The 27,953-nt window shown below is 48.7% G+C and overlaps 2 protein-coding genes across 2 annotated transcripts in view; one reads left to right on the top strand and one right to left on the bottom strand.

The window, feature by feature from the left end:
• Positions 1-27,953, top strand: part of LOC122433852 (retinoic acid early transcript 1E-like) — a 90,817-nt gene that overhangs the window by 58,928 nt on the left and 3,936 nt on the right. The gene's annotated exons all lie outside the window — the stretch shown is intronic.
• The window catches only part of LOC122433850 (UL16-binding protein 1-like), a 115,844-nt gene continuing 95,366 nt past the window's right edge, over positions 7,476-27,953 (bottom strand). The window contains exons 4-8 of the mRNA XM_043456819.1: positions 25,135-25,413; positions 11,637-11,900; positions 10,969-11,244; positions 9,738-9,867; positions 7,476-8,560 (exon numbers count right to left, since the gene is read on the bottom strand). Coding sequence (XP_043312754.1) covers positions 8,557-8,560; positions 9,738-9,867; positions 10,969-11,244; positions 11,637-11,900; positions 25,135-25,413 — 953 coding nt within the window. The 3' untranslated portion in view covers positions 7,476-8,556. The remainder of the gene's footprint in view (positions 8,561-9,737; positions 9,868-10,968; positions 11,245-11,636; positions 11,901-25,134; positions 25,414-27,953) is intronic.

Genomic DNA, 27,953 nt, shown 5'->3' with positions numbered 1-27,953 from the left:
CAACAATGAGATTGCCACACAGAGGAGTCCGATTTTTCACAAACTAGAAGAAAACAGAAAGTGTCCCATGTGTGGAGGTCTCTTGTTCAAGTAGTTGAACATTTCATTGCAGGGATTCCATCACTTAGCACCAAGAGAAAAAGGTAAAATAGATTGGAAAAAGAAAAAGAGACTGAGGAGTCTGTTCACCAGATGTGACAAAAGACATGAGACAACGCAGCTACTGCGTCATCATAACAGGAAGGGAGGCTCAGAACTCCTGGCTCTAAAGTGAACGGAAGGAAAACAAAGGCGGTCAAGCCACGACTGAGTCACAGCCAGCAGAGGCCCTGTTAGGGGCATTCTGGGAACACAGTCTGAGGCAGAAAAGAAAGAGGCCTTGGTCCAGGGGGCTGAGGAATCCTGTCACTTTCCTGGGGCTGCGCCTCCCCAGCCCCCCTCCCAGCCCCGCCCTCACTGAGGGGCTCCCATGTCCCCCACCCCCACCCCCACCCCAGGCCCAGCAGCTTCTTGTCCCCTCCTCCTTCCTTCCTGCATCACAGAGTCACCCCAGGCCTGACACCCCCTGCTCAGGCTCAGGACTGGAGCCAGTGAGGAATCAATCTGCTCCCTTCACTCAGGTCTGGATCCTCCCCGAGGGGGGCCTAAAGGACCAGGGAGCAGGTCCCCGGAGGAGGGGCCTTGCCTCCTGACAGCCCTGGGGGGCTGCAGGCAAACCTCCTTCCTTCCCTCCCCTCCAGCCTCTGAGCCAGCAGCACACACAGCTCTCAGGACCAGGGTCCCTGCCCCCCATCTCTTCCTGGTCCCGCCCAGCTGGGCGCCTCCACCCAGCTCAGGCCCACCATCCCCAGGACCTCTGCTCAAGGCAGGGCCGCTCAGTGATGGAGGCTCTGGGTCCCCAGGAGGCTGGTGACGAGCAGGCCACAGGCTGAGTCAGAACTGCTGATGCCCCAGGAGCACAGGCCTGGCCTCGCCCCTTCCCACAGTCTCTGCTGTGGGGCTCCTGCCTTGCCTGCTTGGCCCAAGCCACTTCCTGTGAGAACAGGCCTTTGGAGTTGGGTCTGCAAAGGCCTTCCCGCCCCTTCCTCCTGGGATGAGAGCCCGGCCCCTCTCATCTTGGCCCCTGGGTGGGTCCCCTCCCCGCTGACACGTCATGTGGAGCCCCCATGCTGCTCTCAGCCCCGGGAGTCCTGCCCTCGCCCTGAGCGCCTGCTGTTCTCACACCACCCACCCTGGGCCCTGCCAGCCCGCGGTCTGTGCTCAGTCAGGGGACGTGGCTCAACCCTTTCAGCATCAATAGGCCCTCAGCCTAGGGAGGGCCCCTCCCTTTTCACAATGTCTGCTGACAGTGGGGACCTCTCAGATCTCAGGGCTGAGCTCGTCTGAGTTCTGCTCTCAGGTGACATGGGGTCTTATCTACCTGCTCATTTCCAGGATGAGGAGGTTCAGTGAGGGGCAGGGGTTGGCTGGAATTCACCTTCCCCGTCCTCACACCAGGCCCTGTGCCCCTGCCTTCCCTCTGACTTCTGCCCTCAGTACCTGTTCTTTTAAATGATCCAGGCTAGGATGATAAGTAGTTGGTGATGAACAGGGAGGCCTGGCATGCTGCGACTCATGGAGTCGCAGAGTCGGACACGACTGAGTGACTGAACTGACTGAACTGAGGATGATAATGCCGAAACTGGCTGGAACCCCAGCAGCGATCCCTGTGGTGAGATCGATGGCTGTGGCCCTGGGCTGCACCGTAGGGGAAAATGTCGTCGGTGATGCTGCAAGGAGAGTAAGAGTGACGCCCTTGTCCACATCCCAAACTCGGCAGATGCCTCCTCGCCCCCCTGACTCAGGTACCCCTACTGTGCAGTGTACACCCATCACATGGAGGTCTCTGTGAGAGATCCTCAGGTGAGATGGGGGGAAGGGAGGAGCCCAGTCCTCAGGGGGCTCTGACAGCTAATGGGGAGCAAGGCTTCCAACACAGCCACTCAGTCCTGCTGTGACATCAGAGACGGTGACATGAGGATGGAGTCCTCAGGAGCTGAGAGCAGAGGTGGTATTGACAGATTTCCAGAAGTAAGATTGGTGATATTGAGAAGAAGATTCTGGAAAGAGGGTACAGTGAGAAATAAATCCCAGAAATCAAAAAGATGTCTACAGGTTTGGGATCCCTGCACTGGGAAAATCCCTGGAGAAGGAAAGGGAAACCCACTTCAGTATTCTTGCCTGGAAAATTCCATTGACAGAGGAGCTGGCAGGGTACAGTCCATGAGGACAGAAAGAGTTGGACACACACAGAGTGTGCACACACAGACACACCATATGCCATACATAGGTCATTGATGGTTATCCATTTTAAGTAGAGCAGTGTGTACATGACCTTCCCAAACTCCCTAACTATCCCTTTCCACATCCTTTCCCCCCAGCAACTGTAAGTACATTCTTTAAATATGGGATTCTGTTTCTGAGAATGCAAAACACCCTTATTTCTGATAAAAAGAAAGTTTTACGGGTCTGGATAGAAGATCCAACCAGCAACAATATTTTCTGAACCCAAAGCCTAGTCAAGATCAAAGCCCTAACTCTCTTGATTGCTATGAAGGCTGAGAGAGGTGAAAAAGCTGCAGAAGAAAAATTTGAAGATAGCAGGGGGTGGTTCATGAAGTTTAAGGAAAGAAGTCATCTCCATAAAACAAAGTGCAGAATGTAATACAAGACCTGACACAGAAGCTGCCACAAGTTATCCAAGAGATATAGCTGAGATAATCTATGAAGGTGACCTACTAAGTTAGACATTTGCAGTGTAGACAAAAGAGCCATCTATTGGAAGAAGATGCCCACCAGGACTTTGATACCTGGAGAGGAGTAGTCAATGCCTGGCTTCAAAGATTCCAAGAACAGGCTGATTCTCTTGACAAGGACTAATGCAGCAGATTACTGGAAGTCAATGGTCACTTATCACTTGGAAAATTGTAAGGCCCTTTAGAATTAGGCAGATTCTGTTCTGCCTGTGCTCCCTAAATGAAACAATGATGCCTGGATGGCAGCCTATCTGTTTACGACACTGGTGGCCAAATATTTCAAGTCCACGATGGAGGTCTACTGCTCAGAAAGATTCCTTTCAAAATACTACTGCTGATTGACAAAGCATCCAAGAATCTGATGGAGAAGTACAATGAGATCCATGTTATTTTCATGGATGCCAACACAACATCGGTTCTGGAGCACATGGATCAAGGAGTAATTATGATGTTCAAGTCATAATATTTAGGAAATACATTTTAAGGTTATAACTACATAGATAGTTATTCCTCTGTTGGATTGGGTGAAGTCAACTGAAAACTTTCCAGACTGAATTCATTATTTCAAAAAAGGATATAGTCTTTTTATAAAAATTTTTATATTTAGTTCTTTGGCTTCCCAGGTCTTAGTTGAGGCACGCAGGATCTTTGTTGGGTCATGCACGATACTTCATCGCAGCACACAGACACAATAGTTGTGTTGCCTGGACTCAGTAGTTGAGACATGTGGGCTTAATTGCTCAACAACATGTGGGATCTTATTTCCCTGAAGAGGGACCAAGCCAACATTCTTTGCATTGCAAGGTGTATTCTTCATCCCTGGAGCAACAGGGAAAGCCCTTTACAGTGGATTCATGATTCTAGATTCCACTGAAAACAGTGAATCAAGGGAATAGATTGAAATATCAACATTAATGCAGGTTTGGGAGAAGTAGATTCCTACTTTCACAGATGACTTTGAGGGGTTCAAGAATTCACTGGAGGAAGTAACTGCAGATGTAGTGGAAATAAGAAGGGAACTAGAGTTAGATGTAGAGCCAGAAGATGTGGCTGAATTGCTGCAATTACATTATAAAGCTGAAGTGAATGAGAGTTCATTCTCATGCATGAGCAAAGAAAGTGGTTTTCTGAGACAAAAGCTACTCTTGGTGAAGAAGCTATGAAGACTGTTGAAATGACAACAAAGGATTTAGAACATAACATAAACTTGGTTGAAAAAAGCAGCAGCAGACTGCAGAGGATTAACTCCAGTTTTGAAAGATCTTCTACTGTGGGTAAAAACGCTGTTAAAGAGCACTGCATGCTCCAGAGAAATCTGTCAAAGGAAGAGTCAGACGATGTGACAAATTTCACTGTTGTCTTCTTTTCAGAAATTGCCCTGCCCACCCCAACCTTCAGCAACCACCACCCCAATCAGTCAGCAGATCTAGACACTGAGACAAGACCCTCCACCGGTAAAAACATTTTAACTCATGAAGCCACAGATGATGGTCAAACGACTGTATTTTAGAAACACAGCATTGTTAATTTAACTCTGTATATTATTTATTTAGTCATAAAGCTATTGCGCACTTAACAGATTTCAGACAGTGTCAACAAAACTATATACAAAATGGGAAATGAAAAGTTTGTGTGATTCATTTTATTATGACATTCAGTTTATTGCCCTGGTCTGGAACCCAGGCTGGAATATCTCTGAGGTTTTGCTGTATCTTCATGACTTTTGGTCAACATTTTCCATTTGGAACTAACATTGTGTTGACTGTGTAGTAGGATGAGCGAATGATCTACTCTTGAGATACAGTGAAATAATACATCTCAGGACATTATTCAATTTTACTCCTACAAACAATTTGAGAAAATTCCTGTTATTGCATTTCTGGTACCCCTCGATCCTGATTTATTAAAAAGGCTGTCATTTATATCAATATGTGAGGATATCCCAGCAGTTTTTTTGACAGGTTGATTATCCTGGATATGTTCAATCTTTTCACAGGTTTATGCTTCTGTGAAGACCTATATGACCCTCTAGAACTAACACCAAAAAAGATGTCCTTTTCATCATAGGGGATTGGAATGAAAAAGTGGCAAGTCAAGAGATTCCTGGAGGAACAGGCAAGTTTGGCCTAGGAGTATAAAATGGAGGAAAGAAAAGGTTATTTGAATTTTGCCAAGAGAACACGCTAGTCATAGGAAAAACACTCTTCCAATAAAACGAGAGATGACTCTACACATGGACATCAGCAGGTGGTCAATACTGAAGTCAGACAGGTAATATTCCTTGTAGCCAAAGGTGGAGAACCTCTATACAGTTAGCAAAAGCAAGACCGGGAGCTGACTGTGGCTCAGATCATGAGCTCATTATGGTAAAATTCAGACTTAAATTGAAGAAAGTAGGAAAAACCACTAGGCCCTTCAGCTATGACCTGAATCTAATCTCTTCTATCACACAGTGGAAGTGACAAATAGCTTCAAGGGATTATATCTGGTACAAAGAGTGCCTGAAGAACTATGGATGCAGGTTCATGACATTGTACAGAAAGTGCTGACCAAAATCATCCCCAAGAGAAAGAAATGCAAGAAGGCACAATGGTTGTCCGAGGAGGCCTTACAGATAGCTGAGAAAAGAAGAGACGTGAAAGGAAAAGGAGAAAAGGAAAGATCTATCCGTCTGAATGCAGAATGCCAAAGAATGGCAAGGAGAGATAAGAAAGGCTTCCTAGATGAGCAGTGCAAATAGAGGGAAACAATAGAAAGGGAAAGATGAGAGGTCTCTTCAAGAAAATTCGAGACACCAAGGGAACATTTCATGCAAAGATGGACACAATAAAGGACAGAAACAGCAAGAACTTAACAGAGCAGAAGAGATGAAAAAGGGGTGGCAAAAATAGAAGAAGTGCACAAAAAAGATCTTAATGACCTGGATAAGCACAGTGATGTGGTCACTCATCTAGAGCCAGATATCTTGGAGTGTGAAGTCAAGTGGGCCTTAGGAAGAATTACTAAGAACAAAGCCAGTGGAGGTGATGGAATTCCAGGTGAGTGACTTAAAATCCTAAAGGTGAGGCTGTTAGAATGCTGCACTGAATATGCACTCAATATTTGGAAAAGTCAGCAGTGGTCACAGGACTGGAAACGGTCAGTTTTCATCCCAACATAAAGAACGTTCAAACTACCATAGCAGTGTACACATTTCACAGCAAGGTCATGCTCAAAATCCTTCAAACTAGGCTTCAGTGGTATGTGGAGCAAGAATTCCCAGATGTAGAAGCTGGATTTAAAAAGGCAGAGGAAGCAGAGATCAAATTGGCACACCCACTGGATCACAGAAAAGGTAAGGCAATTCCACAAAACATCTACTTCTGCTTCATTGACTATGTTAGAGCCTTTGACTGTGTGGATCACAACAAACCTGTGGAAAATTCTTAAAGAGATGGGAATACTGGACCACTTTACCTGTCTCCTGAGAAACCTGTATGCAGAACAAGAAGTAATACTCAGAACAAGACATGGAACAATGCACTGGCTCAAAAATGTGAGGAGTACATTAAGGCTATATGTTGTCACTCTGCTTATTCAAATTCTATGCAGAGTACATTGTGTGAAATGCTGGGCTGGATGAATCCCAAGCTGGAATCAAGATTGTCTGGAGAAATAACAACCACCTCAGATGTGCAGATGATAGTACCTGAATGGCAGAAAGTGAAGAGCATCTAAAAAGCCTCTCAGGGAAGGTGAAGGAACAGAGTGAAAATGCTGACTTAAAACTCAATTTCGAAAAACTAAGATTTTGGCATCCAGGACATCACTTCATGGCAATAATATGGGAAATAGTGGAAACAGAGGCAGATTTTATTATCTTGGCCTCCCAAATCACTGTGGAAGGTGACTGCAGCCATTCAATGAAAATTAATTTTAATTAAGAAATGGAAAGATGCTTGCTCCTTGGAAGAAAAGCTAAAGGAAAAAATAATCTCACAGTAGCCCCTACATGTCTGAGTGAGGGGAAGAATCACACATCTTTCACTTTACATCCAAGGGTAGAAATAGTTAAGCTTTTGAAAAAGACATGTCAAAAGCCAAGACAGGCCAGAAGCCAGGCTTTTAGCATCAAACAGTTGGTCAAGTTGTGAATGCAAAGGAAAAGTACTAAAAGGAATCAAAAGTGCTCCTCCAGTGAACACATGCATGATAAGAAAGCAAAACTGACCATCAAGGTCAAGTGGTAAAATTGGTTTTAGAAGAAAAAAGAAAGATGCTGAGTAGGATGTACAATGCAAAGACATCACTTTGCCAATAAAGGTCTGTCCAGTCAAAGCTATGGATTTTCAAGTAGTCATGCACTTATGTGAGAGTTGGATGATAAAGAAGGCTGAGTGCTGAAGAACTGATGCTTTTGAACTGTGGTGCTAGATAAGACTCTTGAGAGTCCCTTGGACTGCAAGGAGATCAAACCAGTCCATTCTAAAGGAAACAAACCCTGAATATTCATTGGAAGGACTGAAGCTGAAGATGAAACTCCAGTACTTTGATTCCTGATGTGAAGAGCCAAGTCCTTGGAAAAGACCCTGATGCTGGGAAAGATTGAGGGCAGGAGGAGAATGGGGCAACAGAGGATGAGATGGTTGGATGGCATCAGCAACTCAACGGACACGAGTTTGAGCAACTCTGGGTGATAGTGAGAGACAGGGAAGCCTGGTGTGCTGCAACCACGTGGTTGCAAAGAGTTGGACATGACTTAGCGACTGAACAACAATTCATGTATGTGAACCGCTCAAGCAGTGGCCAAGAAGTTACCATTTATCTTATTTATTTTTAGTAATTCATTACCTATTCTGAGTATGATCCTCTGTCAATGGGGAAATAAATCTACTTTTCAAAACAGACATAGCTTGTGCTGTGAAATCTGGCTTCTCCTTGGAGAGGGGGAGGCATAGAGGAACACAGTCGAGTCATCACTGAGGGTGAAGATCTCGATGAAATAAAAAATGATGTCTTTGCAAAAGTTCCAGAATATATCTTTGGATCCAGGTAATCAGGATACTGTTTGGGATCGACAGCTAGACTGCATGTTACTTTAAGAGCATTCTTTTTATTCTCTGCTTCCACAATAAATGTAGCTGAATCATCAGTTCTATTTAATCCCACAAGGTGGGGTAAAGGTGAAATGTCCCAAGTTCCCTCCTTGGTTAGAAAAAGAAACTTGAAGAATTTATATTTTTTTGCAATAGTGAAATACTGACTTAAATATTACTATACGAAATAAAATGACTAAAAGAGACATTCAGACATAATACTTTGTTCTGTTGAAAACAGTCTGAAGTTGTTCCTCTGAACATAGAAAGAATCCCTGAGTCCTATAATAGCAGATGGTATTTTTCTCACATTATCATCATTTCCAACAATGTGATTGCCATACAGAGACGAGTTTAATTTTCCACAAACTAGAAGAAAGAAAGTGTCTTATTAGTGGAGGTTTCTTGTTCAAGTAGTTGAACATTTCAGTGCAGTGATTCCATCACTTAGCACCAAGAGAAAGAGGCAAAAGAGCTTGGGAAAAAAAAAGACTGAGGAGTCTTTTCACCAGATGTGACAAGTCACGAGACAGCGCAGCCACTTGTCATCACAACGGGAAGGCAGGCTCCGAACTCCTGGGTCTGATCTCCTGGCTCTAAAATGAACAGAAGGAGAACAAAGGCGGCCAAGCAAAGACTGAGGCCTGAGGCCGACAGAGCACCTGTCGGGCTTCCTGGGAGCAGCATCACCTGCAGAAAAGAAAGAGGTGTTGGTCCAGGAGGCTGAGGAATCCTGAAACTTTCTTGGGGCTGCCCCTCCCCAGCCCCCTCCAGCCCCGCCCTCACTGAGGGGCTCCTATGTCCCCCACCCCCACCCCCACCCCAGGCCCAGCAGCTTCTTGTCCCCTCCTCCTTCCTTCCTGCATCACAGAGTCACCCCAGGCCTGACACCCCCTGCTCAGGCTCAGGACTGGAGCCAGTGAGGAATCAATCTGCTCCCTTCACTCAGGTCCGGATCCTCCCTGAGGGGGGCCTGGAGGACCAGGGAGCAGGTCCCGGAGGAGGGGCCTTGCCTCCTGACAGCCCTGGGGGGCTGCAGGCAAACCTCCTCCCTTCACTCCCCTCCAGCCTCTGAGCCAGCAGCACACACAGCTCTCAGGACCAGGGTCCCTGCCCCCCATCTCTTCCTGGTCCCGCCCAGCTGGGCGCCTCCAGCCCAGCTCAGGCCCACCATCCCCAGGACCTCTGCTCAAGGCAGGGCCGCTCAGTGATAGAGGCTCTGGGTCCCAGGAGGCTGGTGACGAGCAGGCCACAGGCTGAGTCAGAACTGCTGCTGCCCCAGGAGCACAGGCCTGGCCTCGCCCCTTCCCACAGTCTCTCCTGTGGGGCTCCTGCCTTGCCTGCTTGGCCCAAGCCACTTCCTGTGAGAACAGGCCTTGGGAGTTGGGTCTGCAAAGGCCTTCCCAGCCCTCCCTCCTGGGATGAGAGCCCGGCCCCTCTCATCTTGGCCCCTGGGTGGGTCCCCTCCCCGCTGACACATCATGTGGAGCACCCATGCTGCTCTCAGCCCCGGGAGTCCTGCCCTCGCCCTGAGCGCCTGCTGTTCTCACACCACCCACCCTGGGCCCTGCCAGCCCGCGGTCTGTGCTCAGTCAGGGGACGTGGCTCAACCCTTTCAGCATCAATAGGCCCTCAGCCTAGTGAGGGCCCCTCCCTTTTCACAATGTCACCTGACACAGGGGAGCTCTCCGAACTCAGGGCTGAGTTTGTCCGAGTTCTGCTCTCAGGTGATATGGGGTCTTATCCACCTGCTCATTTCCAAGATGAGGAGGGTCAGTGAGGGGCAGAGGTCGACTGAGATTCACCTTCCCCCTCCTCACACCAGGCCCTGTGCCCCTGCCTTCCCTCTGAATTCTGCCCTCAGTACCTCATCTTGTAAATGATCCATCCTAAGATGATAATGCCAAAACCGGCTGCAACCCCGACGGCGATCCCTATGGTGAAACCGATGGCTGTGGCCGTGGGCTGGACTGCAGGGGGGCCCGAGGTCGGTGATGCTGCAAGGACAGTAAGAGTGACGCCCTTGTCCAGACCCCGAACTCGGCAGATGCGTCCTCACCCCCCTGACTCAGGTACCCCTACTGTGCAGACAGTTTACACCCATCACATGGAGGCCCCAGTCACAGGTCCTCAGGCGAGATGGGGGGAAGGGAGGAGCCCAGTCCTCAGGGGGCTCTGACAGCTAATGGGGGAGCAAGGTTTCCAACACAGCCACTCAGTCCTGCTGTGACATCAGAGTCGGTGACATGAGGATGGAGTTCTCAGGCGCTGAAAGCAGAGGTGGTACTGACAGATTTCCAGAAGGAAGATTGGTGACATTTAAAAGAAGACTCTGGAAAGAGGGTACAGTGAGAAATAAATCCCAGAAATCAAAAAGATGTCTACAGGTTTGGGATCGGCAAAAATCCATGTTCAGTAGTACAAAGGCCTGTGCTTTGAGGACCAACGTCAGGAGGTGGAAGAGGAAGGAGATGACAGAGCATCCGGGGCCATTGTTCTCCCAGGACAACTCACTTTATTAATTTATTTTTTACATTCTCTTATTTTATGTTTATTAACACCAAAAACATTGTGTATTGGGGTACAGCCATTAACAATGTCATGATAGTTTCAGGTGAACCGTGAAGGGATTCAGCCATAGATATACATGTGCCCCTTCTCCCCTAAACCCCTCTCCCATCCAGGCTAGCACATAACATTGAGTAGAGTTCCATGTGCTATATTGTGGGAGCTGGTTGGTTATCCATTTTATATATAGCACTGTGTACATGACCTTCCCAAAGTCCCTAACTATGCCTTCGCCCGGGGAACCATAGCTTGTTTTCTAAGTCTGTGAGTTTCTTTCTGTTTTGTAAGTTCCTTTGTACTATTTCTTTTTAGATTCCACATATAAGGCATGTCATATGATATTTCTCCTTCTCTTTCTGACTTACATCACTCAATATGAGACTCTCTAGGGCCATCCATGTTTCAGGAACAGCTCACTTTAGATGGATCACTTTGCTAAAACACACACATACACACAGACACACAGACACACACAGAGGTTTGGTCCACATCACCTTGCGTGGACTGCCACGTCCTTATACTCGTCTCACCTGTGCTCTTCAGCATTTCCTCCCAGCGCACCATGAAATTCTTACACCAGGCCCGACAGTCTCCCATGGAGACCCTTTGCAAGAAGTCGGTAACAGCTCTGTCATTTTCCCACTTCTCTTTCATATGACTCCATCCAGAATGACCCACGCTCCAGCGTCCATTCTCTGAATCAAAGAGGAGACACATTTGGCCATTCAAACCAAACTGCCAGGATCCATTGATGTGTCCATTCTCTCCACACTGGCATGTCATCCTGGCCTGCAGGGTCAGAGGGCCTGACCCACCAAGGAAAAGAAACAGCTCAGCCTCTGGACTTGACAAATTCCTTGCCTCACCTTGGTCCACCTCCCCTGGACCCGCCTAATCTGGCCCTGTTGTTTCCTCCAAGGCCCACTTCTTCCACTGGATTACTAGGGCAGGACCAATATCCAACTGAATTTTTCACCCATAAACAATGGATGCAGCTAAGCCCCCAGTCTGCTCCTTCAGTATGTGGACATCCTAACTCACCCCTGGACTCAATGGACATGAGTTTGACTTGATGGACATGAGTTTGAACAACTTCTGGGAGTTGGTGAAGAACAGGGAACCCTGCCATGCTGCAGTCCATGGGGTTGCTAAGAGTGGGACACGACTGAGCGACTGACCTGAACTGAATTGAACTCACCTCTGGCTGTGTGTTTCTCCAGTATGACGTCAGACAATTGCCCCTTGAGAAAGTCCCCAATGTCTCTCAGTGTTTCTGTCTGTATTTCCCAAGTGTGCGTAGCTTTCACCTCTTCTCCCAATGGACTTGTGGATTGGATCTTGGCACCACCACAGTCATACGAGAGAAAAACATTCTCATCTACCTGGCCTTGAACCACACACCACGGCTCTCCAGGTCTGGGCTGAGGATCAATGGTGAAGTTGTAGCAAAGAGAGTGAGCGTCTGTGAAGGAAAACACAGGTGAGGGCAGGGTTGGGAGAAGAACACCCCTTACCTCCTCCCCCACTTATATGAGAGCAGAGTACAGCTGCAGGGCTGGGTGGGCAGAGCAGGATGGCCCCCCTGCCCCCCAACACCACCTACAGGCTGAGCAAGCAGAGAAACCACATAGCATTATCTCTACTCTGCTCCTAAGGCCAACACAGAACCCCAAGCTGCAGAAAGGAGAATTCACAATTAGGGGTGACAGGACTTAGCAAGGCCAGGGAGATGCTGCTGACCTACAACTAGGAAGAGTCTTGGAAGCCTGGAGAAAGGCCTGGCCCACCTGGTTTGAAAGAGAAAATCCAGAACTTCTGAGGCAGGTGGTAGAGGAGGGGATTAAAGGCTCAGAGAAGTGAATCTGCCAGGGCGGACATGGTATGAAAGGGCAGGAAGGTGTGCAGTCCACCAGGTTCTATGGAGCCCGAGAGGAAAGAGTGGATGAGAAGCATCTCCAACAGCTCCAGGATGACTCTTGCTGAAGGTCACTGATGGTGGTAGCAGATGGTGTACCTGTGGGCTTCCAACAGGAGTAAGGATGGACAAGGTGGAAAGAGCTGATGCCAGGGGGAGTGCTCTATTTCAGAAACACAGTAGATGCAGTGGTCAAAGTGACTAGAGAGTCCCAGTGTAGCCAGGCCTGACTGCAGAGAGTGCGATGCTGGCTCATAGCACAGGGTGACCCTAGAGGCAAACGGATGAGCAGCGAGTACTGTTTAAAACTACACGATGGAAAGGAAAAATTAAAAAAAAAAAGCAAAAACCAGAAACAAACACAAGGCTGGATGTTCAGGAAGCTGAATGCAAACATCCCAACAAAATGTCTAGATCATTTGTGCACTATCCAGCACTGAGTCAGGTCTTATATTCAGAATCCATTACTAGAGACAGAGATGCCAGGCACCAGGAAGGAGGGCCCTCTTATCACCACAGCGAGTGCACAAGTCCTTCTGGCCTTTGGAAGCCACATGGTCAGTGACTGGGGTAAGTGTATACCTGGCAGAGAAGCCACCCCCACGTTCATAAGGACCTCGAGTGGGGCTGACATCGTGTCCAGCAATCTGAAACATCATCATGGCCGCCTGTGATTACTGTGGTGCCTGAGGTCTGTGGTTAGGAATACACATCTGTCCCACGTGCTGCCCACAGGAGTGTCACCCATCCACCGATCCTCATAGTGCTCATTTCACATCCACTGCATTTCATATGAATGAAAAATCTTCACAGTTAGTAAATTACCATGAGGGCTAACATAGAAGTGATTTCCAAGTTCACACTTCTGACACTGACCTTTATCCCCCAATAATATGTGTAAACAATGTCATATCCTGGAGAAAATGACAGAGAGGAGTACCAACCTACAACCTCTCCAGGGCTGCAGGAGTATCATCCCTATCCTATCTCCATTTAATTCCCAGTGTGGCCATTGATTTCTATAATTGTACATATGGCATAATTCAGGCTCTGAAGACCATAGTTTTCTGTTACAACTGCTGTCCTAGCACAAAAGCAGTCACAGACAATTGGTGAACGATGACCTGCTTCTTGGGCAGATGACCCAGCAGAACCTGTGACGTCAGAGGTATCTGTGGTCAGAAAGGCGCTATGTGCCGAATATGGCATTTTACTTGGAGGGTCACAACACAGACCCTTTATGTCCTGAAGCAAGGCCAAGCGATGTGCAGTGGGGAATACTACACCATATAAATGTGGCTCCTAGTATGGTCCTGGGTGCTGGTAGAGATGAGGCCTCTGGTCATTAAATGTCCATCATTGTCCATCATGATCTGGGTTCATCAATCCCTAATCATTAGTTCAGATAGACCAACCATCATAGGATTGAAGTGATATTGTGGTTTGGCATAAGAAGGGCCAGAGGCAGCAAAAAAAGAGAGAGCAGCAGGTGGCCTAGCCCTGACATCAGAATTGTTTAGGACTAATATTTTCCAGGGCCTGCCCTGGTGGCTCAGCGGTAAGGAATCTGTTTGCAATTTCGGACCTGGAGTAGAGGTGGGATCTATGCCTGGGTGAGAGAAGATCCCATGGAGGAGGGCATGGCAACCCACTCCAGTGTTCTTGCCTGGAGAATCTCTTGGACAGAGAATCCTGGTGGGCTATAGTCCACAGGATCATAAAGAGTTGGGCATGACTGAAGCGACTTAGCGTGCACACACTACTCTCTGCTCATGCCTGTGGTTTCATGCAGTGTCTCCTGTATCTCCATGGACCAAGGAAGCCACTCTAGAGCAGAGGCTGTCAGGGGATATTAGCCCATATCTGCTGGACGCACACCGCTTTCACATTCACACCACCCGGAACCTACAAGGTAGGACAGAGCAAGTGTTTGTTTCCCCAACAGGCAGCTAAGGCATCCCTTGCACTAGTCCGTGGGGGATGAGTCATCTGTTACTGTTTTGTGACCCAGGGCAGTCACATGGTTCTTTTGGTTTTTTCATGTCGTCTTTGCCTACTCTTGTACCACAAATGTGGAGATGTATAATGCACACAGACACCAAAGAACCTGTCTACACCAACAGATTTACTGTCTTTTGAAGAAAAGGTTCTCCAACTCCTGTCTTAAATAATAGCTATTATAGGCCACTGTCTCCATAGTCTCAGAGAAGATGAATGTCAGACCGAAGGGTAGAAGGTGCCCTGTGTCTCACACTTTGGGAAACTCTTCTCCCAACTCTCCTGCTTTATGTCCTGGGGGCCAGGCTGGGAGGCTTCTGCTGGGGTGAATTCTCAGGCAAGAGGATAGGGTGCCAGTTGACAGAGGGCAGTCTTAGGATCCCTTCACAGATGGGAAGTTGTTGGAGGCCCTGAAGTTCTTGGGACGGGGAGGGATATGAAAAAATAGTGTTGTAACCAAGCAGGACTCTAAGGAGGCTTCCTAGGCCAGACTCCACCCATCTCCCCGCCCCTCCCTCCTGCACTGACCCCCCGTCCCCCGCCCAGGTGTCGGACTCCATAGACCCTTGTCCATCTCTGCCCCCACCTCCCCTGCGGCCAACGCAACTGGTCAGACTCCTCCCGGCCTTCTGAACCCCGTGGGTTCGGTCCCTCGGAAGCGGCCGCCACCTTTCCTGCACCCGCTTCAGTGGCTCCGAATTCTCCACGTGGGGGTCGAGAGGCTGCAGCAGCATTTCGTGACGCCGCCCTGGCTCTCGCGTCTTCCAGCCTCCCCTCCTTTCCTCTTGGGATTCCTTTTTCACCCAGATCTTGTCTCTTCCCTGCCGGGGGACGGCACCAGCCGCGAGTGGGGGCGGGGAGCAGGAGCCCAGCGGGAAAGGAGCGCGCGGAGCTTTAAAAGCAGGAGGCGGTCCGGCCGCGGCGTTTCCTGAACCGCCTCGGACACCCCCATCCCTCTCGGGTCTTAAGGCCCCGTGTCCGCTCCCCGCAGGTTAATCCCCGAGCTCATCGCCTCCCGCCGGGCAGAACATGAGAGGCAGGAGCAGAACCAGAGCCGGGAAACCAAGAGGCGCTCCGGGTCCAGCCGTCCAGTCCATCCCCACCTGGAAACTGGTTGGATCCGACTTCGCGAGAAGCTGTGTATAGCTCGCCCCGCATTTCAGTCCACTCTTCGCCCGGGCCTCCTCCCCGGGTCACTGACGCCGGCAGTAGCGCCCCCTCCTGACGCACTCCTTGCTCCTCCTGTCCCTCAGCGTTTTTTTTCTCCCCCGAGTCCTTCCGGCCCCTCAGCCCTCCTGCCCATTCCCGCCTGCAGTCTTCCTGTGGTCGCTCAGTCGTGTCTGACTCTTGCGACCCGGAGGTCTGGACCCGTCTCCTCTGTCCGTGGGGATTCTCCAGGCAAGAGTCCTTCAGTGGGTCGCCATGCCCTCCTCCTTGGGGTCTTCCTGACCCTGGGATCGAGGCCGGACCCTGGGATTGCAGGCAGAGGCTTTACTGACTGAGCTTCGAGGGAAGCCCTGCTTTTCTTAAAAGACTCGATTCCCCTTCACCCCCCGCCCCAAACACGCCACCCCCACCGGAGAACTCTGCGGGTCTCTTGAAAGGGCCTGGAGACAGCCCTTAACTGCCGTGTCATCAGCAATATACTTTCTAGTAGTTTCTGTCCCAGAGTAGTCCTAGACCTTTTGTGAGCCGAGGTAATTGCTCATTAGAAGAAGTTTGAGGACTGAGGCCAGAACCCGATTTTCCAGGTTCCCGTGGAGACAGGGAGCCTGTGCTGCCCCCGGGCGCCCCCTGGCGGTCTCTTCCGGCTGCTTGTTCTAATCGGATGCGTTTCTGCAAGCTAAGTTGCTTCAGCTGTCTGAGTCCTAGTGCCCCATGGACTTTAGCCCGCCAGGCTCCTCTGTCCACGGGGATTCTCTAGGCAAGAATAGTGGAGTGGACTGCAATGCTCTCCTCCAGGGGATCTACACTGGTAGCCTGTGTGATCCATTTTCTTCCCCCTCATACTTTACTTTTAGGCAGTGTCCAAGCAGCATTGAGCATCTCACGTTCAAATCTCAGGGCTATCCGCTGATGAAGAGTGAGATCATCCATCACTCGTTGGGACTGACAAGACCTCCTAATTCTTGGGAAGTGGGTCTACCAATAACATTGAGAGGTCAACGTCTGTGACAGAGTGCCCCATCTCTCTGTTATCATGGGGCTCTTGGCCTTTGCTAGCTTCAGGGGTGACTGAGCCCTGACCTCGGACGGTCGTGCTGACCCCTCAGCACGGGCATGCTCCATTTCATGTCTTGTCACTGAGTGAGGCTGGCTTCCCTATTGACAGATGTGGAAATGGATGCCAGCAGAGTTTTAGGGAAGTAACAAGAGCAATCAGGTGGAGTTTCATGTTCTTGGAAGTATGCTCCTTGTCAACACTCATTAAAATCACCTCCTGTTGATTCCACTCCCATCTGGGGTCTATTCTGTGTCCAGGTGGCAGGAGCCGCACAGGTTGGGGTGGCTAGGCCTGTCCAGAGAGGCCCGTCGTCCCCCACCTGGCTGTCCTGACCAGGACTCTAACGCTGTCCTTCTGTCTTTCTCCTGCTCTCCTAGTCACTTGCCTCTTCACCAGCCTCCTCCACTGGGGCTACGTGCTCCCCATGTTGCCTCTTCCAGAGATTAAACCCAGGCCCCTGTCCCCCAGGCCTATGCGTGAGAGTCTTCCCCTGACACATCCATCACCTGAACCCACCAAGTTGCTGCCCCACCCAAGCCTGTGTCCAGTCCTCCTCCCAGCCCCCATGTGTCTCTTGTCCCCAAATTGTTACACACCAGGCTCTTGGACTCCTTAATCAATAGAAATCAATCAGAGGAAAGACGATAGAAATAAATCAAATTTCTTAATCAAAAGAAATTGAGGCAAGGCTTTATTGGGGCTCTTGCTGCAGCAGAGGGGAGCGAGAACAAATGACAGGTTCCTTCCTTGCTCGCTCCCCGAGGTGGTGGGGCGAGCTGGTTCCTTCTATGGGGTGAGGGGAGGGGTGTGCCCAGGGGTCAGACAGAGGGGTGGCTTAGGTGACCTGCTGATCCCTTAAATGTTGTTGTGTGCTGGGGGCATGTGAGGCATGCTGCTTTTGCTCTGGGCTCTTCAAAAGTGGCAGTTGGGTTTTTCATCTCTCTTTCATCTTTTCCCCAGAATTTGCTCCAAATACTCAACTAAAAGACAGTCTAGTTTTAAAAGACTTTATGCTTTATTGGGTGTAGCTGATTAACAAACAGTGTTGGGATAGTTTCAGGTGAACAGCTAAGGGACTCAGCCGTGTACATACATGTATCCATTCTCCCCAGACTCCGCTCCTGACAGGCAGCCACGTTAACACTGAGCAGAGTTGTGGGTTTGATCTCTGTGCTGGGAAAATCCCTGGAGAAGGAAAGGCCAACCCACTCCAGTATTCTTGCTGGAAAATTCCATGGACAGAGGAGCTGGCAGGGTACACTCCATGAGGACAGAAAGAGTTGGACACACAGAGTGTGCACACACAGACACACCATATGCCATACATAGGTCCTTGATGGTTATCCATTTTAAGTAGAGCAGTGTGTACATGACCTTCCCAAACTCCCTAACTATCCCTTTCTGCCTCCTTCCCCCAGCAACTGAAAGTTCACTCTTTAAATATGGGAGTCTGTTTCTGAGAATGCAAAACATCCTTATTGCTGATATGAAGAAAGTTTTGTGGGTCTGGATAGAAGATCCAACCAGCAACAATATTTTCTGAGATCAAAGCCCTAACTCTCTTAATTTCTATGAAGGCTAAGAGAGGTAAAAAAGCTGCAGAACAAAAATTTGAAGATAGCAGGGGCGTGGTTCATGAAGCTTATGGAAAGAAGCTATCTCCATAAAATAAAGTGCAGAGTGTAGTACAAGACCTGACAGAGAAGCTGCCGCAAGTTATCCAAGAGATATAGCTGAGATAATCTATGAAGGTGACCTACTAAGTTAGACATTTGCAGTGCAGACAAAAGGGCCACCTATTGGAAGAAGATGCCCACCAGGACTTTGATACCTGGAGAGGAGTAGTCAATGCCTGGCTTCAAAGATTCCAAGAACAGGCTGATTCTCTTGACAAGGACTGTTTGCAGCAGATTACTGGAAGTCGATGGTCATTTATCACTTGGAAAATTCTAAGACCCTTTAGAGTTAGGCTGAATCTGTTCTGCCTGTGCTCTGTAAATGAAACAATGAGGCCTGGATGACAGCCTATCTGTTTACAACATTGGTGGCCAAATATTTCAAGTCCACGATGGAGATCTACTGCTCAGAAAGAAAGATTCCTTTCAAGATATTACTGCTGATTGACAAAGCATCCAAGAGCCTGATGGAGAAGTACAATGAGATCCATGTTATTTTCATGGATGCCAACACTGGTAAAGAGTACTGCATGCTACGGATAAATCTGTGAAAAGAAGAGTCATAGGATGTGGAAAACCTCATTGTTGTCCTCTTTTCAGAAATTGCCCTGCCCACCCTAACCTTCAGCAACCACCACCCTGATCAGGCAGCAGACATCGGCACTGAGACAAGACCCTCCACCAGCAAAAACATTTTACCTCGTGAAAGCACAGATGATGCTCAAACAACTTTATTTTAGAAACACAGCATTGTTGATTAAACTCAGTATATTATTTATCTAGTCATAAAGCTATTGCACACTTAACAGACTCAGACAGTGTCAACAAAGCCATATACAAAGTGGGAAATGAAAGTTTGTTTGATTCTCTTTATTATGATATTCAATTTATTGCCCTGGTCTGGAACCCAAGCTGGACTATCTCTGAGGTTTTGCTATATCTACATGACTTTTGGTCCACATTTTCCATTTGGAACTAACACTGGGTTGACTGTGTAGTAGGATGAGTGAATGATCTACCGTTGAGATACAGTGAAATAGACATCTCAGGACATTATTCAATTTTACTCCTCCAAACGATGTGAGAAAATTCCTGTTATTGCATTTCTGGTACCCCTTGATCCTGATTTATTAAAAAGGCTGTCATTTATATCAATATGTGAGGATATCCCAGCAGCTTTTTTGTCAGGTTGACTATTCAGGATATGTTCAAACCTTTCACAGGTTTACACTTCTGTGAAGACCTACATGACCTTCTAGAACTAACACCAAAAAAGATGTCCGTTTGATCATAGGGGACTGGAATGAAAAAGTAGGAAGTCAAGAGATTCCTGGAGGAACAGGCAAGTTTGGCTTAGGTGTATAAAATGAAGGAAGGAAAAGGTTATTTGAGTTTGCCAAGAGAACACGCTAGTCCTAGGAAAAACACCCTTCCAATAAAACGAGAGATGACTCTACACATGGACATCAGCAGGTGGTCAATACTGAAGTCAGACAGGTAATATTCCTTGTAGCCAAAGGTGGAGAACCTCTATACAGTTAGCAAAAGCAAGACCGGGAGCTGACTGTGGCTCAGATCATGAGTTCATTATGGTAAAATTCAGACTTAAATTGAAGAAAGTAGGAAGAAAGTAGGAAAAACCACTAGGCCATTCAGCTATGACCTGAATCAAATCTCTTCTATTATACAGTGGAAGTGACAAATAGCTTCAAAGCATTATATCTGGTACACAGAGTGCCTGAAGAACTATGGATGCAGGTTCATGACGTCATACAGAAAGTGCTGACCAAAACCATCCCCAGGAAAAAGAAATGCAAGAAGGCAAAATGGTTGTCTGAGGAGGCCTTACAAATAGCTGAGAAAAGAAGAGATGCGAAAGGAAAAGGAGAAAAGGAAAGATCTATCTATCTGAATGCAGAATGCCCAAGAATAGCAAGGAGAGATAAGAAAGGCTTCCTAGATGATCAATGCAAATAGAGGAAAACAATAGAAAGGGAAAGACTAGAGATCTCTTCAAGAAAATTGGAGATACCATGGGAATATTTCATGTAAAGATGGACACAATAAAGGACAGAAACAGCAAGAACTTAACAGAAGCAGAAGAGATGAAAAAGGGGTGGCAAAAATAGACAGAAGAAGTGTACAAAAAAGATTTTAATGACCCCAATAACCATGGTGGTGTGGTCACTCATTTAGAGCTAGATATTTTGGAGTGTGAAGTCAAGTGGGCTTTAGGGAGAATTACTAAGAACAAAGCTAGTGGAGGTGATGGAATTCCAGGTGAATGATTTAAAATCCTAAAAGATGATGCTCTTAAAATGCTGCACTGAATAGGCACTCAATATTTGGAAAACTCCACAATGGTCACAGGACTGGAAATGGTCAGTTTTCATGTTCAAGCTACCATAGCAGTATACACATCTCACAGCTAGGTCATGCCCAAAATCCTTCAAGCTAGGCTTCAGCAGTATGCGAAGCAAGAATTCCCAGATGTATAAGCTGGATTTAAAAATGCAGAGGAAGCAGAGATCAAATTGGCAACACCCGCTGGATCACAGAAAAGGTAAGGCAATTCCACAAAACATCTACTTCTGCTTCATTGACTATGCAAGAGCCTTTGACTGTGTGGATCACAACAAGCTGTGGAAAATTCTTAAAGAGATGGGAATACGGGACCAGCTTACCTGTCTCCTGAGAAGCCTATATGCAGGACATGAAGCAATAGTCAGAACAAGACATGGAACAATGGACTGGCTCAAAAATGGAGCAAGTTAAGGCTGTATGTTGTCATTCTGATTATTCAGATTCTATGCAGAGTACATTGTGTGAAATGCTGGGCTGGATGAATCCCAAGCTGGAATCAAGATTGCCTGGAGAAATAACAACAACCTCAGATGTGCAGATGATAGCACCCGAATGGCAGAAAGTGAAGAGCATCTAAAAAGCCTCTCACGGAAGGTGAAGGAACGGAGTGAAAATGCTGACTTAAAACTCAATTTTGAAAAACTAGGATTTTGGCATCTGGGGCCATCACTTCATGGTAACAATATGGGAAATAGTGGAAACAGAGGCAGATTTTATTTTCTTGGCCTCCCAAATCACTGTGAAAGGTGACTGCAGCCATTCAATGAAAATTAATTTTAATTAAGAAATGGAAAGATGCTTGCTCCTTGGAAGAAAAGCTAAAGAAAAGAAAAAAATAATTTTACAGTGGCCTCTACATGTCTGAGTGAGGGGAAGAATCACACACCTTTCACTTTAAATCCAAGAGTAGAACTAATGAAGCTTTGGAAAAAGACATGTCAAAAGCCAAGACAGGCCAGAAGCCAGGCCTTTTACATCAAACAGTTGGTCAAGTTGTGAAAGCAAAGGAAAAGTACTTAAAGGAAACCAAAATGGTCCTCTAGTGAACACATGCATGATAAGAAACCAAAACTGACCATCAAAGTCAAGTGATAAAATTGGTTTGAGAAGAAAAAAGAAAGATGCTGAGTAGGATGTGCAATGCAAAGACATCACTTTGCCAGTAAATGTTTGTCCAGTCAAAGCTATGGATTTTCCAGTAGTGATGCACGTATGTGAGAGTTGGACCGTAAAGAAGGCTGAGTGCTAAAGAACTGATGCTTTTGAATTGTAGAGCTAGATAGGACTCTTGAGATTCCCTTGGACTGCAAGGAGATGAAACATGTCCATCCTAAAGGAAATCAACCCTGAATATTCATTGGTAGGACTGAAGCTGAAGATGAAACGCCAATACTTTGATTCCTGATGTGAAGGGCCAAGTCATTGGAAAAGACCCTGATGCTGGGAAAAATTGAGGGCAGGACGAGAAGGGGACAACAGAGGATGAGATGGTTGGATGGCATCACTGACTCAATGGAGATGAGTCTGACAGTACTCTTCGAGATACTGAGAGACAGGGAAGCCTCATCTGCTGCAGCCATGTGGCCGCAAAGAGTTGGACACGACTTAACGACTGAACAACAATTCACCATATGTGAACCGCTCAATCAGTGGCCAAAAAGTTACAATTTATCTTCTTTATTTGTAGTAATTCCTGATCTATTCTGAATATGATCCTCTGACAATGGGGAAATAAACCTACTTTTCAAAACAGACATAGTTTGTGTGGTGAAGTCTGGCTCCTCCTTGCAGAGGAGGAGGCATAGAGGAACAGAGCAGAGTCACCACTGAGGGTGCAGATCTCGATGAAATAAACAACGATTTTATTGCTCAAGTTCCAGAATAGATCTTTGGATCCAGGTTATCAGGATACTGTTGGGATCGAGAGCTAGACTGCATGTTACTTTAAGAGCTTTCTTTTTATTCTTCGCTTCCACAATAAATGTAGCTCAATCATCAGTTCTGTTTAATCCCAGAAGGTGGAAAAAAGGTGAAATGTCCTGAGTTGCCTCCTTGATTAGAAAAAGAAGCTTGAAGTATTTATATGTTTTGTAATAGCGAAATACTGACTTGAATATTACTATATGAAATAAAATGACTAAAAGAGACATTCAGACATAATATTTTATTCTGTTGAAAATACTCTGAAGTTGTTTCTCTGCCCGTAGAAAGAACCCTTGAGTCCTGTAATAGCAGATGGCATTTTTCTTCCATTATCATCATTTCCAACAAAGAGATTGCCATACAGAGAAGAATCTGATTTCTCACAAACTAGGAGAAGACAGAAAGTGTCCTGTTTGAGGAGATTTCTTATTCAGGAAGGTGAATATTTCAGTGCAGGGATTCCATCACTTAGCACCAAGAGAAAGAGGCAAAAGAGAATGGGAAGAAAAAAAGAGACTGGGAAGGCTGTTCACCGTATGGCCGGTCAGAAGACAATGAGCATCTGGGTCAGCACAACTGGAAGGCAGACTCTGCATACTGGTCTGATCTCCTGGCTCTAAAGTGTACAGAAAGAGAACAAAGGTGGCCAAGCAAAGACTGAATCCTGAGGCTGACAGAGCACCTGTCAGGGGCTTGATGGGAGCAGCATCCCCTGCAGAGGAGAAAGAGGTATTGGTCCAGAAGGCTGAGGAATCCCATCACTTTCCTGGGGCTGCCACTCCCCAGCCTCCAAGCCCCACCCTCACTAGGGGCTCCTATGTCCTTCACTCCCACCCCTACCCCAGGCCCTGACACCCCCTGCTCAGGCTCAGGACTGGAGCCAGTGAGGAATCAATCTGCTCCCTTCACTCAGGTCCGGATCCTCCCCCCGAGGGGGGCCTAAAGGACCAGGGAGCAGGTCCCGGAGGAGGGGCCTTGCCTCCTGACAGCCCTGGGGGGCTGCAGGCAAACCTCCTCCCTTCGCTCCCCTCCAGCCTCTGAGCCAGCAGCACACACAGCTCTCAGGACCAGGGTCCCTGCCCCCCATCTCTTCCTGGGCCCGCCCACTGGGTGCCTCCACCCCAGCTCAGGCCCACCATCCCCAGGCACCTCTGCTCAAGGCAGGGCCACTCAGTGATGGAGGCTCTGGGTCCCCAGGAGGCTGGTGACGGGCAGGCCACAGGCTGAGTCAGAACTGCTGCTGCCCCAGGAGCACAGGCCTGGCCTCGCCCCTTCCCACAGTCTCTGTTGTGGGGCTCCTGCCTTGCCTGCTTGGCCCAAGCCACTTCCTGTGAGAACAGGCCTTTGGAGTTGGGTCTGCAAAGGCCTTCCCAGCCCTTCCTCCTGGGCTGAGAGCCCGGCCCCTCTCATCTCGGCCCCTGGGTGGGTCCCCTCCCCGCTGACACGTCATGTGGAGCCCCCATGCTGCTCTCAGCCCCGGGAGTCCTGCCCTCGCCCTGAGCGTCTGCTGTTCTCACACCACCCACCCTGGGCCCTGCCAGCCAGCGGTCTGTGCTCAGTCAGGGGACGTGGCTAAACCCTTTTAACTTCAACAGACCCCCAGGGACCCCCCACTTCCCACTGTCATCTGACACTGAGGTGCTATCAGAACTGAGGCCTGAGCTTGTCTGAGTTCTTGCTCTCAGGTTATATGAGTCTTATTCACCGGCTCATTTCCAGGATGAGGAGGTTCAGTGAGGGTCAGGGGTTGGCTGGGATTTAACTTCCCTGTCCTCACACCAGGCCCTGTGCCCCTGCCTTCCCTCTGACTTCTGCCCTCAGTACCCCTTCTTGTAAAGGATAGAGACTATTATGATGCCCATTATGCAGAAACTGGCTGGAACCCCGACGGCGATCCCTGTGGTGAGATCGATGGCTGTGGCCGTGGGCTGCACTGTAGGGGGGCCCGAGGTCGGTGATGCTGCAAGGAGAGTAAGAGTGATGCCCTTGTCCAGACCCCGAACTCGGCAGATGCCTCCTCACCCCCACCCCGACTCAGGTACCCCTACTGTGCAGACAGTTTACACCCATCACATGGAGGCCCCAGTGACAGGTCCGCAGGTGAGATGGGGGGAAGGGAGGAGCCCAGTCCTCAGGGGCTCTGACAGCTAATGGGGGAGCAAGGTTTCCAACACAGCCACTCAGTCCTGCTGTGACATCAGAGACGGTAACGTGAGGATGGAGTCCTCAGGAGCTGACAGCAGAGGTGGTGTTGACAGATTTCCAAAAGGAGGATTGGTAACATTTAAAAGAAGACTCTGGAAAGAGGGTACAGTGAGAAATAAATCCCAGAAATCAAAAAGATGTCTACAGGTTTGGGATCAGCAAAAATCCATGTTCAGTCCCAGAAAGGCCTGTGCTGTGAGGAGAGACGTCAGGAGGTGGAAGAGGAAGGAGGATGACAGAGCATCCCCGGGTCATTGGTCTCCCAGGACAACTCACCTCTGATGGATCAGTTTTGCAAACACACACACACAGACACACACACACACACACACAGAGGGGTGGGTCCATGTCACCGTGAGGGGACTGTCACTTTACCTCCCTTCTCACTTACCCGAGGTCTTCAACATTTTCTCCCAGCACACCATGAAATCCTGAAGCCAGGCCGGACAGTCTCCCATGGAGACCTTCTTCAGGAACTCGGTCACAGCTCTGTCATTCTCCCACTTCTCTTTCATCCATCTGCCTCCAGGGTGATCCACTCTCCAGTGTCCATTCTCCGAATCAAAGTGGAGGCTCATTTGTCCATTCAAGCCAAACTGCCAGGATCCACTGATGTGTCTGTCATCCTCACAGCGACATGTCATCCTGGCCTGCAGGGTGAGAGGGTCTGCTCCCACCGTGGGAAAGAAAGACTTCAGCCTCTGGGCTTGACAGATTCTTTGCCCCGCCTGAGTCCACCTCCCCTGGGTCCACGTCCCCTGGCCTCAGCTAATCTGGCCCTGGCCTCTCATGCAACACTTGCTCTTTCCAATAGACGATTAGGGAAAGACCAACATCCAACAGCATTTTTAAGCCCTGATCTGCTCCTCCTGTACTTGGACTTTCTAACTTACCTGTGACCGTGGGTTTCTCCAGTGTAAAGTCACGCAGATGGTCCCTGATGTCTCTGAGTGTTTCGATCTGTGTACCCCAGGCCGTTATGGTTTTAACTTCTTCTCCCAACAGACTTGTGAATATGATCTTAGCATGACCACAATCATAGGAGAGGAAAACCTCTCCGTCCACCTGGCCTTGAACCTCACACCACGGCTGTCCAGGTCTGGGCTGAGGATCGATGGTGAAGTTACAGGACAGAGAGTGAGCGTCTGTGAAGGCAAACCGCAGAGAGGGTGAGGGTGGGAGAAGAAGACCCGTAGGCCTCCTCCCCCAGGTCTGTGACAGCAGAGGAAGGCTGCGGGCTGGGCTGACAGAGCAGGACCCCCGCCTGCCCCCCACTCCTCACCAGGCACGACTGAGGAAGGCGACGAAGCCTCAGGCAGACAAGAAACCCCACAGCCCTGGATACGCCCCGTTTCCACTCTGCTCACGAGCTCCACCCGGGCATTAACCGACACATACGTTTCCAGGGATGGGCCAGGCTGGTTCAGAAGGAAAGGCCCAAACCCAGAGGATGTCAGGTTCTCTCTGAGTGTCCTGTGGGAGATGCAGAGGGTAAGGGGGCTGTTCCTGAGGAAGCGGGTCACAGCCAGTGGGGGTGTGGGTGGGGAGGATGAGCACAGAACCCAAAGCTGGAGAAGGGAGAGTTTATACTTATGGGTCACTGGGCTTAGCAAGGCCGGGGAGATGCTGCTGATCTCCCACTAGGATGGGACTTGGAAGCCTGGAGAAAGGCCTGGCCCACATGGCACGAAAGAGAAAGTCCAGAACTTCCGAGGCAGGTGGTAGAGGAGGGGATCCAAGGCTCAGAGAAGTGACTCTGCAGGGCGGACACGGTGTGAAAGGGCAGGAGTGTGTGCAGTCCACCAGCTCCATGGGAAAGCCTGATGGACTCTATGGTGTCTGAGAGGAAAACATGGATGAGAAGCATCTGCAATAGCTCAAGGATGACTTTTGCAGAAGATCAGGGATAGTGGTAGGACATGGTGTTCCTGTGGGCTTCCATCAGGAACAGGAATGGAAGTTGCGGAAAAATCAGATTCCAGGTGGGGGTGCTCTAGGTCAGCAGAAAAGAGGTGAAGGGGTCAAAGTGATTAGAGAGTCTCAGCGCCAGCCAGGGCCTGACTGCAGAGAATATGATGCTGGCTCATAGCACAGGGCGATCCTAAAGGCAAACAGATGGGCAGGAACCTAGATACAAACTGTACCATTGAAAGAATTAAAGAGAGACAGAACACAAGGCTGGATGATCAGGAAGCCAAAAGCAGCCATCCCTACCAAACATCTGATCCAGGCCCATTTTCCGGATCTGAGCCAGTTCTTAGATCTAAGCCACCAAAGAGAGAAGCCAAGTTCTAAAGAGGCGGGCCCCTTTATCACCACATCTAGTGTGAAAGTCCTTCCATTCTTTCCCAAAGAGCCACATGGTTATTTGCTGGGGTAAGTGAACCTGCAGAAGCAGAAACTACTCTCACATTCACACTGCACCTAGTGTTTCTAGTATCATGCACAGGAACTGTAGCCTCATCATGGTCCCCCAATTGTTGAAGCAAAGCTTGGAGTACCAGGCCATCAATGGACAGCACTCCAGGTTCTGCTTACAGTGGTTACCACTGAGTCCACAGACCACACAGCAGTCATTTCACATGCCCTGGACTTGTGACATTCATGGAGACCTGAGTAGCTAGTAAATTAACGTGGGGTGAAGGCTACCGTATTAGTGAATTCCAGATTCAAACTTCAGACCCTACCTTCCCATCCGCCAATAGTCCGTGTACACAATATCCTGGAAAAACACAGAGACAAGTACCAGTCTACAATAGCCCGAGGGCTGCAGGGGTGTGGTCCCTCTCGTATCTCCATTTAACTACCACTGTGGCCTTAGGTTTCCTGTAATGGTACATAAGAAATATTTTGGGCTTCGCAGACCCTACGTCTCTGCTGCAATCTGCTGTCTCAGCACAAAAGCAGTCACAATTGGTGAACAATGAGCATGGCTGGAGCTGCTTCCTGGGCAGATGACCCAGCAGAAACCGTGACATCACAGGTGTCTGTGGTCAGAAAGGTGCTACGTGCCATTTTCTACTTGAAGGCTCATAACACAGACCCCGAGTGTCCTGAAGCTAGGCCATGCCACTTGCAGTGGGGAAAGTCACAGCATTTAAACGTGGCTCCTGGTGTGGTCCTGGGGCCTGGTAGAGATGGGGCCTCTGGTCATAGACTGGGGTTGCCCACCGTGATGTGTGCTCATCAACCCCTAATCATTAGTTCAGG

The sequence above is a fragment of the Cervus canadensis genome, chromosome 33 (assembly GCF_019320065.1).
Source record: "Cervus canadensis isolate Bull #8, Minnesota chromosome 33, ASM1932006v1, whole genome shotgun sequence".
Lineage (NCBI taxonomy): Eukaryota > Metazoa > Chordata > Mammalia > Artiodactyla > Cervidae > Cervus > Cervus canadensis.
The sequence above is the reverse complement of the archived record's forward strand: the minus strand, read 5'-3'. Positions and strand labels throughout refer to the sequence as shown.